The following is a 15316-nucleotide window of genomic DNA, read 5'->3' as shown; positions in this document are numbered from 1 at the left end:
AACCCTGGGTGGCCTTCCGGGGCTGGGAGATTAGCAGAGGCATGAAGCCAAGTGCCACAGTTTCCCTGCCTACCTCTCACCTAACAGGCAAAACTGAGATTGTGTGGAACCCTTAGAGAGCCAGTTGTGAGTCTGGAGCAATTATTGCTCAGGCCCCCTGAGGCTGCACAAGATCGTCACCTGCTTCTCTGTGCCCTGAGCAGCTTGAACACAGGTGCTGGGATTGTATCACCAGCCGCAGAAACATCTAGAGAGCCCCAGCAGCCAAAAAGGCAACCAAAGGAATCTTAGAACCTAGGGCCTAGGGAGCAATATCCTTCTTCCTGTTGCCTTTGGGAACAGAATGCTCCCACATGCATGCACCAAACACCCTTCGCATATTTCTCTCCTGACTGGGCCCATCAGCCTCCCACCCCTGATTACCTCAGCCCTTCCCTCTTCACAGATAGAAACAATCCGCTTCTTCCCCACCCAAGCTGGCTGGGTTTTAATAAGGGAGTTTCTGGGCTGGGACCCCCTGTAGGGTGCAGGCTGGGGTGCCCTACTGGTATGTGCCCCAACAGGTTTTCCCCTATCAATCGTGAAATCAGCCCAGAGCCTGTCTGACCTGCCCCCCAGGGAGCTGGAGCCGGGAGGCAGAGCTCCCGCAGACGCTGGACTTCAGACACTTCTGGCTTCTGTAGTCCCACCCGGCCCCACAGGGAAACCAGTGCACAAAGCCTCCTGTGTCCGACTGAGCTGCGGAGAGTCAGGCTGAGTTCACTTGCGTGGGTTAAGGCCCAGTTCTTGGGAGGAGAGATGCTAGGCGGAGAGGTGTTTGTATGGGGACGGGGTACTGCCTGGTCCTCTCCCATGGCTGGGAGGGGCCAGAGCCTAAAACAACAGCTGGGTTGGTCCACAAGAGAGGTCATCTGACCAGCTGCTCAGCTGAGACTGCCCACGCCCCCCTTCTACCAGGCTACACACCAGCTGCTGCCCACAAAGGCAAGCCACTAGGCCACCACAATACCTATCTCACCTCTAGCTCCGCTGGGTAAGTGCTGGGCCCGCAGGTCTGGGAGAGGGGCTTGTGGATGGCTTGGAGAGAGGAAAACGGTTTCCTTACCCAGACTGAGAAGCCCCGCTCTCTTGTCCAGGGACCCATGTCCCCACAAGAACGCATCTATCAGGTCAGAGATTGCACCTGCTGACCCGAAGACCCCAGCCTGAGATTCCTAGGGAAAAAGGCAGACAACCAGGTAGACGACTTTGTAGGCAGGAGTTGGGGGCTTACCTGTGGGAGGGAGGCACAAGCAGGAGCTGTCTCCTCTCCCCTGTGTGGAATTGAGCCACATCCCCTTAACTCCCCTGCACTGCCTTAGGCCCTGGAAAGACTTAGACCTCAGATGGAAGCACCACCTCTGGCTAAGGACTGGTAAGGCTTGGGTCTGGTCCTCTCTCGTCTGGGCTTGCTGCCTACGGAGGGGTGACAGTTGGGGAAAATGGAAGCTTTCCTCTTATTTCTCCCTTTCCATTCCAGTTTGGGCCTGAGCCTGGGGTGTAGATGGGGGAGGGTCATAGTAACCCCAGGTAGGAGATGCACCTCAACTGGTTCCTGTTTCCTTCCTTAGGGAAGCCACTTGTACAATGTCCGTGAGCAGCGAGAATGTGGGATACTCTGTGACCCGAGAGATACTCAGCTACCTGGGCCTTGCCAACAAGGTAGAGGCTGTTGGAATTTTAGGAATTTGTCTATCTATCTGAGTAATAGTATAGGGCCAGGTCTGGATCCCAGGGCTTTATGCATATCGGCAAGTGCTATACTACCAAGATAAATACTCCCAACCCATGACCTTGTACTTACTTGGCAAGTGCTTTACCACTTGAGCCAGGATCTTAGATCTAGGATTTTTCTTTCTTCCTTCCTATCTTTCTGTCTCTCCATCTCTTTCTCTTGCCTGTATGGGGGGGGGGGGGTAGAGGACACTTTGAACTCAGGGCCTTGAACTTGGTTAGCTTGCTTGTTTGGGACTCTATTTCTTGAGCCATGTCTCCAGCCAGATTTTTGCTTGTTAATTTTAGAGATAGAGTCTCATGGACTTTTCTGTCCAGGCTTTGAACTCGGATCCCCAGAGTCCTGAGTCCTGAGTAGCTAGAATTACAAGTGTGAACCATGAACACCTGACTCTAGGATTGTTTTTAATGTGCCACCTCAGGGGCTAGGAGTGGAGAACCCTCCCTGAGGCTCTGCCAAGGCTGGCTGGGCAGCTGGACAATTCTCCCTCCTAATTGTGCCCTGTTCATACAGACTGCCGCTTGGGGGACCCTGGGGACCCTCAGGACCTTCTTGAGCTTCAGTGTGGACAAGGATGTACAGAGGCTGCTGAGGGCCATTACAGGCCAAGGTGAGCCCCCTTCTTCAGCAATTACCAATTACCTTTCACAAGCTAAAAGCAGCCAGAAAGTTAGAGTTGCTAATTGTGAGCGTGTGTGTGTGTGTGTGTGTGTGTGTGTGTGTGTGTATGTGTTCCTAGAGTTTGAGCTCTCTTCAGTTCAAGGCTAGTGCTCTACCACTTGAGCCACAGAGCCACTTTTGGTTTACTGGTGATTAATTGGAGATAAGAGTCTCACGGACTTTCCTGCCCAGGCTGGCTTTGAACTTGGATCCTCAAATCTAAGCCTCTTGAGTAGCTAGGATTATAGGTGTGAGCCACCAGCACTCGTCTATTCCTGAGCTTCTGTGCTTAAGACTAGCACTCTATCACTTGAGCCACAGGGCCACTTCTGGCTTTGGGATGGTTAACTGGAGAAAGAATCCTGCACTTTCCTGCCTGGGCTGGCTTTGTACCATGATCCTCAGATCTTAGTCTCCTGGGACTGAGAACATGCCTTACTGGTACAGTGCTTGCCTAGCATGTATGAAACCCTGGGTTCAATTCTTCAGTACCACAGAAACAGGAAAAGCCAGAAGTGGTGCTTCGGCTCAAATGGTAGAGTGCTATCCTTGACCAAAGAAGCTTAGGGACAGTGACCAGGCCCTGAGTTCAAGCCCCTAGATGGGGGGGAAAATAGATCTCAGCCTTCTGAATTGCTAGGATTATAGGCATGAGTCACTGGTGCCAGGTTTAGAATGGCTCATTCTCAGAAGTGTTTGTCAAATGCCTTAATTCCTGTATGTCAGGTGCCAGGGCAGTGTGCCATACCCACTCGCACAGTACCTCCGGGAGGTCAGGCTTACTCTCCATTTTACAGATAAGGAAATTGGGACTAAGGAAGACCAAGAGCTTTGTTCAAAGTGATGTAACTCATAAGAGAATAGCTGAAATTCCAATCCAAGTTACCTAATTTAAAAAAAAAAAAACTTACTTTTTCTTCCTTTTGCTTTTATTTAAATCATTACACCAGATCACTCCTGCTTGATTTCCTCGCCATTTCAGCTATTTGTTTGCATTTCCTTTTGGAAGTAGGGATTAAGTAGTCCTGACTCCTCCCCAGGCCTCTCTAGGCCTTGTTCTCTCCTCTGGGGAGTAGGGGACCCCGCCCCTGCAGAGCCCCTAGTGACTGCCTAGCCCTCCCCTCCATCTAGGTGTGGACCACGGTGCCATTGTGGATGTCCTAACAAATCGGAGCAGAGAGCAAAGACAGCTCATTTCTCGAGCCTTCCAGGAACGAACCCAACAGGTGAGACCACTCTGTCCTCCCAGGAACAGTGGACGAGGCTTTGGGGTGCAGCAGCACCTGCTGCTGAAGCTAACCCCTGCGTTCTGGCTACACGGAGAGCTGATGCTTCCGGCTTGAAAAAAAAGGAAAACTAGCCAGACCTACACTCTCTCTCTCTCTCTCTCTCTCTCTCTCTCTCTCTCTCTCTCTCTCTCTCTCTCTCTCTCTCTCTCTCTCTCTGGAGCCCTCCTCCCTGAATCTCCTTGCCTCAGCCGTGGGGGGCATTTATTTCAGGACCTGCTGAAGTCACTGCAGGCTGCACTCTCAGGCAATGTGGAGAGGATCGTGGTGGCTTTGCTGCAGCCTGCAGCCCAATTCGATGCCCAGGAATTGAGGACAGCCCTGAAGGTAGGTACCAGGAGAGGACAGTGTCTGAAGTGTCTGCGGGTGGAGGACGCCACTGAGGGAAGGAGATGGCCTACTACTTGGCCTTTGCCCCCTCCAGAGAGTGGGCTTGATGGATATCCTCCTGACCATCCCACAGTCCCACAGTGACTCTTCGGATGGAGCGTGGCCCGTGTCTGCCCTCTGCCTTTCTGTCTGCCATCTTGCTGTACTACTGACCTGGTCCAATCTCAGAGCAGCCTCCCCATTTCTTCCAGGCCCCAGGTTCTGCTGAAGATGTAGCCATGGAAATTCTTGCCACCCGAGCCCCAGCTCGCCTGCAGGAATGCCTGGCAGTCTACAAACACAGTAAGACTGCAACAGGGAGGTGCCAGAGTGGGAGGGGGTCCACAGGACAATACATTCCTCTTCTGTTTTTGTCTTGTTTTTTGCCAGTCCTGGGGCTTGAACTCAGGGCCTGAGCACTGGCCCTGGCTTCTTTTTGTTCAAGGCTAGCACTCTACCACTTGAGCCACAGCCACACTTCTGGCTTTTTTCTATACATGTGGTGCTGAGGAATCGAACCCAGGGCTTCATGTACACAAGGCGAGCACTTTACCATTAGGCCATATTCCCAGCCCTCCATTCCTCTTCTGTACTCCTTTCCTCTGAGCTCTCCGAGAGCAGGGCTGACCAAGTTCTGTTCCCTCAGGCTCTCTCCCCTGCCTCTCAGTTCTCCCAGAGGGAAGAAACAAACGTGGTCATTAAAGACAGAGAAACAATGATTAACTATCTTAGTCTGAGACTTCAGGGCAGATTTGAAAAGTAATAACAACATTAGGCTACCAAACAGTCCCAAAGGGACTCTTGTCGCCTTCCCAGCCCCTAGCTGACACACTTCAACCCTCCCTGAAGCCTGGGGGAAAGGTGGGACTTTAAGATTGGACGTCACCTTTCTGGCCCTAGCTGCTAGTCCAGCTTGGTTGCACGTGCCTAGCCTTCTTATTTGTAGAATTTGTAACTAGGTTTTTCCCTGTTTGTTTGTTTTTTTTTTGGGGGGGGGTGGTGGTGGTGATGGTGGTGCTAGTATTGGGGCTTAAACTCAGTGCTGTCCCTGTCCCTTAACTTTTTCACTCAAAGCAGGCACTCTACCACTTGAGCCACACCTCCATTTCTGGCCTTTGATGGTGAATTGTAGATAAGAGTCTCATAGGGGGCTGGGAATATGGCCTAGTGGCAAGAGTGCTTGCCTCATATACATGAGGCCCTGGGTTCAATTCCCCAGCACCACATATACAGAAAACGGCCAGAAGCGGCGCTGTGGCTCAAGTGGCAGAGTGCTAGCCTTGAGCAAGAAGAAGCCAGGGACAGTGCTCAGGCCCTAAGTCCAAGGCCCAGGACTGGCAAAAAAAAAAAAAAAAAGTCTCATAGACTTTCCTGCTTCAGCTGGCTTTGAACTATGAACCTCAGATGTCAGTCTCCTGAGTAGCTAGAATTATATGCATGAGGAGCCACCAGCAACCAATTCTACACTTCTTCTTTGCCAGTCCTGGGGCTTGAACTCAGGACCTGGGCTCTGTCCCTGAGCCTGTCTGTGCTCAAAGCTAGTGCTCTACCACTTGAGCCACAGCTCAACTTCCAGCCTTTTCTGTTTATTTGGTATTGAGGAATCAAACCCAGGGCTTTTCTTGTTCTTCTTTTGCATTGTATCCTACCCCACATATCATTGTTCCTCATTTCTACCTCATTTCCTCATTTCTGTCCTCACTGAGGATTGGATACAGGGTGAGGCCCTAGCCATCTTGCTTCACATGATCGATTTCTCCAGCTGGATACCACTGCAATGATGGATGCTTCCGGCTTGGAGGAGAAAGAATGAGGCCATGCCACTCCTCACAGCTTTGGGATGCTTTTAGAGTGGTCACAATGGCAGTTGTGTCTGGTAGTCTGGGAATAAACAGCCATTAAGCTACTCTTGCTACTGCAGTAGAAGTAGCAAGAATGGCGACCCATCCTGGGGAACTCTACCCTCTCTACTCTGATGGGAGGGAAAAATCAGGAGGATTCAGAGAGCTCCTGGCCCCACTCCAGATTTCCAGGCGGAGGCCCAGGAGGACATCAGGTGTGAAACCAGTGGCATGTTGCGGGACCTGCTCCTGGCTCTGGCCAAGGTGAGGACTGGCCTCAGAAGGGAGGGAGTTTCAATCTCAGGTCTGGGGATGGGTGAGAAGGCAGAGCGCGTGGCTGGCACGTGATGGACAAGAGAAGGCTCTAGGGAGGCCACGGCTTGGTTTGTTCACCTGGAGACTTAAAAATAAGAGCTGCCTCTCACCAAGTCTCCCTGAGAATACTGTCTCCTTGCAGGGGGGCCGTGAAAGCTACTCTGGAATCATTGACTACAATCTGACAGAACAGGATGTCCAGGTGAGCCAGAGGCTTGGGAGATTGGGCATAGCACTGCTCCTCCATTGCATCTTTGGGCCTAGACCCATGTTCCTATCTGTCCTGCAAGCTTGTTTCTGCCACAGGACGTGTGCCTGAGTGGGTGCTTCACCTCTGCTGCTCGTAGGAAGTAAGCTTCTAAGCTGACAGACTCCTCATGAAGGCCCTGGGGTCAAGGAAGCCTCCCCAATCTTGTCTTGAGGATTGGAAATGATTTAATTCATCAGAGAATTGGGATTTTCCCAAATTAGGAGATAGAGTTGCAAATAGAGGGCCTCTCTCAGACCTGTTTCTCTCAACAAACAGTACCAAGCACTGGGGCTCACACTGGTAATCCTAGCTACTCAGGAGGCTGAGATCTGAGGATCATAGTTTGAAGCTAGTCCCGGCAGGAAAATCCCCGAGACACTTATCTCTAACCAGCAAAAAGCTGGAAGTAGGACTGTGGCTCAAGTGGTGGAGCTCTAGTCTTGACAAAAACAAACAAACAAACAAAAACCCTCAGGGGCAGCACAAAGTCCCTGAGATCAAACCCCAGTACAGGCTTACCACTATGTTAACAAACTTACCACTATGTTAAAAATGAACTATACAACCTTTTTTTTTTTTTTTTTTTGGCCAGTCCTGGGCCTTGGACTCAGGGCCTGAGCACTGTCTCCAGCTTCTTTTTGCTCAAGGCTAGCACTCTGCCACCTGAGCCACAGCGCCCCTTCTGGCCGTTTTCCATATATGTGGTGCTGGGGAATCGAACCGAGAGCTTCATGTGTAGGAGGCAAGCACTCTTGCCACTAGGCCATATTCCCAGCCCCAAACTATACAACCTTTGAATCAGGGGGCTGGGAATATGGCCTAGTGGCAAGAGTGCTTGCCTCGTGTACATGAAGCCCTGGGTTTGATTCCCCAGCACCACATATATAGAAAAAAGCCAGAAGTGGTGCTGTGGCTCAAGTGGTAGAGTGCTAGCCTTGAGCAAAAAGAAGCCAGGGACAGTGCTGAGGCCCTGAGTCCAAGCCCAAGGACTGGAAAAACAAAACAAAACAAAACAAAAACAACCTTTGAATCAGGACAGGAGGGAACAACTGGGAGAGAGCAAGAGAAGGGGTGACATTGTCCCAAAAGGAATATACTTATTACTTATATAATTGTAATTCCTCTGTACATCAACCTGTTTGTTTATTGTCAGCCATAGGGCTTGAACTCAGTGCCTGGGCCCTGTCCCTGAGCTCTTTTGATCAAGGCTAGTGTTCTACCACTCACAGGCGTGAGCTACTAGCAGCTGGCTACATACCTTAATAGCAATAAAAAATTGAAATAAAAAAAACAACTCACATGTAAAACAACTTATGAAAACAACTTACAGGCTGGAAATGTGGCTTAGTGGTAGAGTGCTTGCCTAGCATGCATGAAGCCCTGGGTTCAATTCCTCAGTACCACATAAACAGAAAAAGCCGGAACTGGCGCTGTGGCTCAAGTGGCAGAGTGCTAGCCTTGAGCAAAAAGAAGCTCAGGGACAGTGCTCAGGCCCTGAGTTCAAGCTCCAGGACTGGCAAAAAACAACAACAACAACCAAAATATGGGTTAAAAAAAACCCACCTTTTTCACTCAACCTCATTTCCATCATGATAAAATAATGGCTTCCCAAGTTAAAGATCCTTCTTCACTTCTTTTTTTTTTTTTTTGGCCAGTCCTGGGGCTTGGACTCTGGGCCTGAGCACTGTCCCTGGCTTCTTTTTGCTCAAGGCTAGCACTCTGCCACTTGAGCCACAGCGCCACTTCTGGCTATTTTCTGTATATGTGGTGCTAGGGAATCGAACCCAGAGCCTCATGTATATGAGGCAGGCACTCTTACCACTAGGCCATATCCCCAGCCCCCTTCTTCACTTCTTACTGATTCCTTTCTCCCTCCCCAGGCTCTACAGCAATCTGCAAGGCCCAGCTCGGAGGAGCCATGGGTCCTAATCTTCACCCAGCGCAATCCCGAACACCTCATCCGAGGTACACACAGCCTTCTTGAATTCTTCCCTCTCAGTTTTCTCTAGTGATGACTTGCGCTGAGGAGGGTGAGGGTAGACAGGGTGGGCTCATCTTTTCTGTGATAATTCATTCTCCTTCCCTGCAATTGGTTTTCCTCACCTCGCAAGTGTTTAATCAGTACCAGCAGTGCACTGGGCACGAGGTGGAGGAAGCTATCAGGAAGCACTTCCCGGAGGATGCCCAGGCGGCCCTGCTCAGCCTAGGTAGGGACCTGCTGTGAGGGTGTGGGGCAGGGTTCTCTGTTGGGATGGGGACCTGGGGCTCTGACAGTGGTCCTCCATCCTTCCCACCTTTCCTTCCAGCCTCGGTGATCAGGAACACACCACTGTACTTTGCAGACAAACTTCAGTTAGCCCTGCAGGTGAGAGACACACTCCTTTTCCCTCCATGGGAACAAAACTTGGGAAGAGATTCTTCCAGGCTGTTGTCTGGAAGTGTGTGTGTGTGTGTGTGTGTGTGTGTGTGTGTGTGTGTGTGTGTGTGCCTGGCCATTGTCCCTTAGCTTTTTGTTCTGTTCAAATCTGGTGTTGTACTACTTGAACCACAGCTCCACTTCTGGCTTTTTGCTGTTTATTTGGAGATAAGTCTTATGGACTTTCCTGCCCAGACTGACTTCAAACCTTAACTCTCAGATCTCAGCCTCCTGAGTAGCTAGGATCACAGACATGAGCCACTGGTGCCTGGTTTGGTGCAATTCTCTTGCACACTTTATAAACCTATTGTAGTTTTCTTCCCCTGTGTTTACACGCTGTCTTGTGAAGCATAGAAGAGTAAGTTGTCACTGAGTTACTTGGTCCATGAGGGCACCGCAGCTAAAATGTTGGCATTATGAATATCCAGGTGACCAAATATAGATATGAATTTGCTTTGTAATACAGTGCCTTGTCCATCATCAGATGTCAGAGGTTGTGGCAATAAAACCAGCAGTAGTGCTAATAATGGCAAGAACCAACCTTTCTTAGGTGCTCATTGTATGCCAGGACCTATCCTTGGTATATTACACACTTCAATAATCCTCCAAGCCATTCTGCAGCCTTGTTCTATAGATGAGAACACTGAACACGAAGAGTTTAAGTACCTTACATGGCTAGTAAGTCATAGTATATAGTTTCCACCCTGTACTCACTCCCATAAGTGCTTTTAGTACCCAGTGCATCCTTTCTTCAGATGTTACTTTGGGGTCCATGTTAATGTCCTTAAACTGGTGACCTTCACTAATCCAGCCATTTTGCCAGGTACAGATGGTTCACACTATGTAAAACCAGCTACTTAAAAGGCTGAGACCTCCAGGCAGAGGTGGCTCACGCTTGTGATCTTAGCTACTCAGGAGGCTGAGATCTGAGGATCATGGTTCAAAACCAGCCCAGGCAGAAAAATAAGTCCCTGGAGGTTCTTATCTCCATTTACCCACTCAAAAACCAGAAGTGTAATTGTGGCTCAAAGTGGTACAGCATTAGCCTTAACCAAAAGAGTTCAGGCCTGGAGTTCAAGCCTCAGTTCTAGCACAAAACAAAGTCATTCTGCTGTTTGTGGTTTTTTGTTGTTGTTGTTGTTGTTTTTGGGTTTTTTTTTTTGCCAGTTGTGGGGCTTGGATGCAGGGCCTGAGCACTGTCCCTGTCTTCTTTTTGCTCAAGGATAGCACTCTACCACTTGAGCCACAGCGCCACTTCTGGCCTTTTCTGTTTATGGGGTACTGAGGAGTGGAACCCAGGGCTTCTTGCATGCTAGGCAAGCGCTCTACCACTAGGCCACACTCCCAGCCATTCTGTTGTATGAAGATGTATGGAGTGTAAAAATGTGAACAGGATGGGAGAGTGATCATTTTGGTAGAGGGAAAAGCTTTCTGTCTGCCAGCTGAGAAGGCTTTGGTGATGACTATTCCAAACACTGCCTGTGTAAGCACTTGCTTCATCATCCAGAGATTTCCATCTTCACAGTAGATTACTATACTTGCCCAAGAAAGCTTGGATCATTGTAATGAGTCAACATCGACACTCCTTTGAAGAGCTATTGTTACCTGCCTACATTCCTGTCATCAAAATAACTTGTGGACTGGGAGTGTAACTCAGTGGCAGAGCACTCTGTAGCACGCACATACCTATCCCAGCGCTAGATGATTTTTGAGATTATTGGGATTACAGGACCCATGTTCTTGGATGTAAATACCAGGTTTATCTTACAAATTAGAAAAAAAAATCAGACTTTTTTTATGAATTTCTTTAAAAGGAAAAAAATCACCATACTCCTATAGCATTCTTTTCTGAGAGACATGTGGAAACATAGATTGTGAAGAATATTTATTTAGAAAAATGGCTTCTAGGGGCTGGGAATATGGCCTAGTGGCAAGAGTGCTTGCCTTGTATACATGAAGCCCTGGGTTCGATTCCCCAGCACCACATATATAGAAAACGGCCAGAAGTGGTGCTGTGGCTCAAGTGGCAGAGTGCTAGCCTTGAGCAAAAAGAGGCCAGGGACAGTGCTCAGGCCCTGAGTCCAAGGCCCAGGACTGGCAAAAAAAAAAGAGTGCTTGTCTCGTATACATGAGGCCCTGGGTTCGATTCCTCAGCACCACAAATACAGAAAATGGCCAGAAGGGGCATTGTGGCTCAGGTGGCAGAGTGCTAGCCTTGAGCAAAAAAGAAGCCAGACAGTGCTCAGGCCCTGAGTTCACGGCCTAGGACTGGCCAAAAAAAAAAGAAAAAAAAGAAAAATGGCTTCTAGTGAAGGCTAATTTGGAACATGCTTCAATCAGTCTGAACTCTTTTTTTTCTTTGGTGGTACTGTGATTTAAACTGCTCACTAAGCAGGTACTCTACTGCTTGAGCCATCCCTTCAGGTCCCATCTGAACTCTAAATGAATATTCCTGGTGAAAGGCCTGGGGCACTGTGACATGCCAAGTATATTTTCAAGTGCTAAGACTAGAATTATACTTAACATAGCTTTGGTGTGAAGAGTACTAGCACATCCGTGAGACTAGTCAGTTAATGAATGAGTCTTGCCCAGTTCTACACCTTTGTTAGGATAAGAATGGGATGAAGGGAGCTTGGCATGCTGGCTCAGGCCTGCCCTTCCAGCCCTGGGGAGGAGGAGGAGGAAGAGGAGGAGGAGGAGGAGGAGGAGGAGGACTGACTTCAAGACTATCTTGAGCAATACAGTGAGACCCAGTCTAAAAAATAGAAGAATTAGGGAGGAATGGAATGTATACCGAGGAACAATTGGCAGTCTTTATGACAACTGATGACTCATGAGAGTTAATGAAGTAGCCATGAAGTCTTTTGATAATTAATTAGTCCAGAAAAAATACAGGTTCATGTCTGTAAGCCTACCTGAGGATCACAGTTCAAAGGCAGCTGGAGCAAGAAAATCCATGAGGGTCTTAGCTCCAATTAAAATATCAAAAATCTAGGAGTGGAGCTGTGGCTCAAGTGGTAGAGTGCTAGGTGAGCAGAAAAGCTCAGAGATAGGCCCTGAGTTCAAGCCTTAAGACTTGCATGTGCATGCACGTGTGCACGCATGCACGCACGCATGCACACACACACAAATTTCTGGTTCTAGGGCTTGAACTCAGGGCCTAGGTGCTGTCTCAAACTTCGTTTTTACTCAACCACTTGAGCTGCAGCTCCACTTCTGGCTTTTTCTGACTAGTTTATTGGAAATAAGAGTCTCATGGACTTTCCTGCCCAGGCTGGCTTCAAACCATGATCCTTAGAGCTCAGCCTCCTGAGGAGCTCGGGTTACAAATGTGAGCCACCAGCACCCGGTTTACAGTTTGTTTTCACTTGATCATTTTCTTCCTTTTTTGCTACCTGGGATTGGCCTTCTGCTCTAAGCACATGCTCTACATTGAGCTACACCCTCAGCCCTGTCGTTTCTACATGGAATGAGTGATCCGTGGGGCTACCCTAACAGCTGCAGGCCATTCTGGGAAGGGTCTTGTGAATCAAGTGACTCAGGAAAGGGAAAAAGTGGATATTAGGAAACAGTGATAGCAAGGGCATAGTTGTAGGCATAAGTAGGAGGATGGAAGTCTAAGGCTAGCCCTGGGCAGGAATTACAGCCTGGGATTACAGGCAGGTACCACAGCCTAGCGTAGTGATGCATGCCTATAATCCCAGTTACTTGAAAGGCTGAGGTAAAAGGATCACAGATTTGAGGCCAGTTTATGATGTTGGCAAGATCGTTTCTTAAAATGTTAGAAAGGGCCGAGGATATAACCTAGTTGTAGAATGTTTGCTGGCATGTGTAGACCTGGTGTTTAACCCCTAATACTACAAAAAGAAAGAAAAAAAGAGAGAATTATTCAAGCTGCTCTCTCAGAATTTTATCTTTCTTGTTGTACCATCTCCATGAGGATGGGCAATGATGACTTTGGCCCTGAGATAAAGTATACTTGTCTTTTCCTCTAACTCCACCTTGCCTCCATTTCCACAGCAACCCTTCATAGCATTCAACTCTTGTTCTTCTCTTTTTCTTTCTTTTTTGTGCGGGAACCAGGGCTTGAACTCTGCCTGTCACTCTTATTCAGCTTGTTTGCTCAGGGTTGGCATTCTACCACTTGAACCATAATTTCAGTGCAATATTTTTAGTTTTGCTTTGTTTTGTTTTTTGCTGGTTATTTGGAGATTGTCAGTCATGGGGCTTGAACTCAGGGCCTAGGCACTGTCCCTGAGTACTCAAGGCTAGTGCTCTACCACTTAGAGCCACAGTGCCGCTTCCAGTTTTCTGGTAGTTTATTGGAGATGAGATTCATGGCCTGTCCTACCAGGGCTGGCTTTGAATTGCAATCCTCACATCTCAGCCTCCGGAGTAGCTAGGATTATAGGCATGAGCCACCAGTAACCAATTCAACTCTTACTCTTTCTTTTTTGCCAGTCCTGGGGCTTGAACTCAGGGCCTGGGCTCTGTCCTTGAGCCTCTCTGTGCTTAAGGCTAGTGCTCTACTACTTGAGCCACAGCACCACTTCCAGCTTTTTCTGTTTATGTGGTACTGAGGAATCGAACCCAGGGCTTCATGTATGCTAGGCAAACACTCTACCGCTAAGCCACCTTCCCAGTCCTCAACCTTTATTCTTGGCGAAAAATCTTACTGTTTACCCTAACCTGTTTCTTTCTTTCCCAGGAAACTGAGCCCAATTACCAAGTCCTGATGCGAATCCTTATCTCTCGAAGTGAGACTGACCTTCTAAGCATCCGAGCTGAGTTCAAGAAGAAGTTTGGGAAGTCTTTGTATTCTTCTCTCCAGGTAAAACAGCAAGTTTGGGGGCTGGGGATATGGCCTAGTGGCAAGAGTGCCTGCCTCGGATACACGAGGCCCTAGGTTCGATTCCCCAGCACCACATATACAGAAAACGGCCAGAAGCGGTGCTGTGGCTCAAGCGGCAGAGTGCTAGCCTTGAGCGGGAAGAAGCCAGGGACAGTGCTCAGGCCCTGAGTCCAAGGCCCAGGACTGGCAAAAAAAAAAAAAAAAAAAAACAGCAAGTTTGTAGCCTGGAGCCCGAGAGACTCACTTCCACACCTTCCTCCACCTTCCCTACCCACAGCTGAGCATATTCTCACCATGTAAAATGTGAGCGTTTGGTGTATTGCGTTCAGGACTACAAGTACCAGGCGCATGCTCCCTCCGGCCATGGACCCCATGAGGAAGGGGTTGACCTGCTTGGACCATGGTGGCAAAGAGCTTTCCTTCTTTTTCTTTTTTGTGTTGCTTGTGGTGCTTGAACTCAGGGCTTGGGCACTGTCCCTGAGCTTTTGTGCTCAAGGCTAGTGCTCTACCCCTAAGGCCATAGTTGTATTTCCAGGCTTTTTGGGTAGTTAATTGAAGATGAGTCTCACAGAATTTCTGGTCCGGGCTGACTTCACAGATCTCAGCCTCCTGAGTAGCTAGGATTACAGGCGTGAGCCACCAGCACTTGGCTGGCAGTGGGCTTTCTAACAGTTCCTTCCTTGCCTACAGGACGCAGTGAAAGGAGACTGCAGGTCAGCCCTGCTGGCCTTGTGCAGAGCAGAAGACATGTGACATCTTCTGGCCCATCGTCCTCATGTGACATTCAAGGACAAGAGATACCTATGTGTGCTTGAGCCTGCGGTAGTCCAGCTGGGCCTCCAAATAGAATATTTCCATGGAGTACCACATACTTGAACTTCTCCTTGAGAGGCTATACCTTTCTTTTAAATCCCTTAAATTCCCATATCTCAAAACATGGTCTTGTCCCAGAGTCTTTCACCTCTGTCTTGGGGTGGGGTAACAGGACCGCTTCCACAGTGTTTGCCCCACTCATCCTTCCCCTATCCTGGCCAGAATATACTGCTTGTACTTGACTTCTTTGGCAAACGTCACCATCGTTCATGGTCCCTGATTGAAGTTCGGGTGGAACAGGACATGGACCAGGAAAGAGGCCTTGGAGCTGGAGGCACCTTTGATGTGTTCTTGGCTACTCAGCAAGGTATCCTGTTTTTACCTCTGTGAGCAATCCACACTCTTGGGTCTCCCCTCACCCTCTGTATTCTCTCAGGAAATTTGAGGCAAGATAATTGAGAAGCAAACACCAGAACAAGGTCAGAAGGTAGCTAAGGACCGTCTACATGAACTGGCAAGAAAGGATCAGTGCTGGGCACTGGTGGCTCATGCCTGTAATCCTAGCTATTCAGGAGGCTGAGATCTGAGGATTGTGGTTGAAACCAAACCAGGCAGGAAAGTCCGTGAGACTTTTACCTCTAATTAACCACCAGAAAACCAGAAATGGAGCTGTGACTCAAAGAAGTAGAGCACTAGCCTTGAGCACAAAGACTCAGGGCTCAGGGACATTGCCCAGGCCC

General features: G+C 48.9%; 1 protein-coding gene across 1 annotated transcript; it reads left to right on the top strand.

Annotated features, from left to right (window-relative positions):
• The first annotated feature begins 435 nt into the window (after positions 1 to 435).
• Anxa9 (annexin A9) lies at positions 436 to 15103 on the top strand. The gene is made up of 14 exons (XM_048357984.1): positions 436 to 1033; positions 1137 to 1238; positions 1611 to 1701; positions 2288 to 2384; positions 3566 to 3660; positions 3934 to 4047; positions 4302 to 4392; positions 6115 to 6194; positions 6388 to 6447; positions 8376 to 8460; positions 8607 to 8702; positions 8802 to 8860; positions 13620 to 13742; positions 14454 to 15103. The coding sequence occupies exons 3-14, from the start codon at positions 1627 to 1629 to the stop codon at positions 14514 to 14516; spliced, it is 1038 nt and encodes a 345-aa protein (XP_048213941.1). The 5' UTR covers positions 436 to 1033; positions 1137 to 1238; positions 1611 to 1626; the 3' UTR covers positions 14517 to 15103.
• The last annotated feature ends 213 nt before the right edge of the window (positions 15104 to 15316 follow it).

The sequence above is a fragment of the Perognathus longimembris genome, chromosome 11 (assembly GCF_023159225.1).
Source record: "Perognathus longimembris pacificus isolate PPM17 chromosome 11, ASM2315922v1, whole genome shotgun sequence".
In the NCBI taxonomy this organism is placed as follows: Eukaryota; Metazoa; Chordata; class Mammalia; order Rodentia; family Heteromyidae; genus Perognathus; species Perognathus longimembris.
Note: the sequence above shows the minus strand (reverse complement) of the source record. Positions and strands in the feature narration are given on the sequence as shown.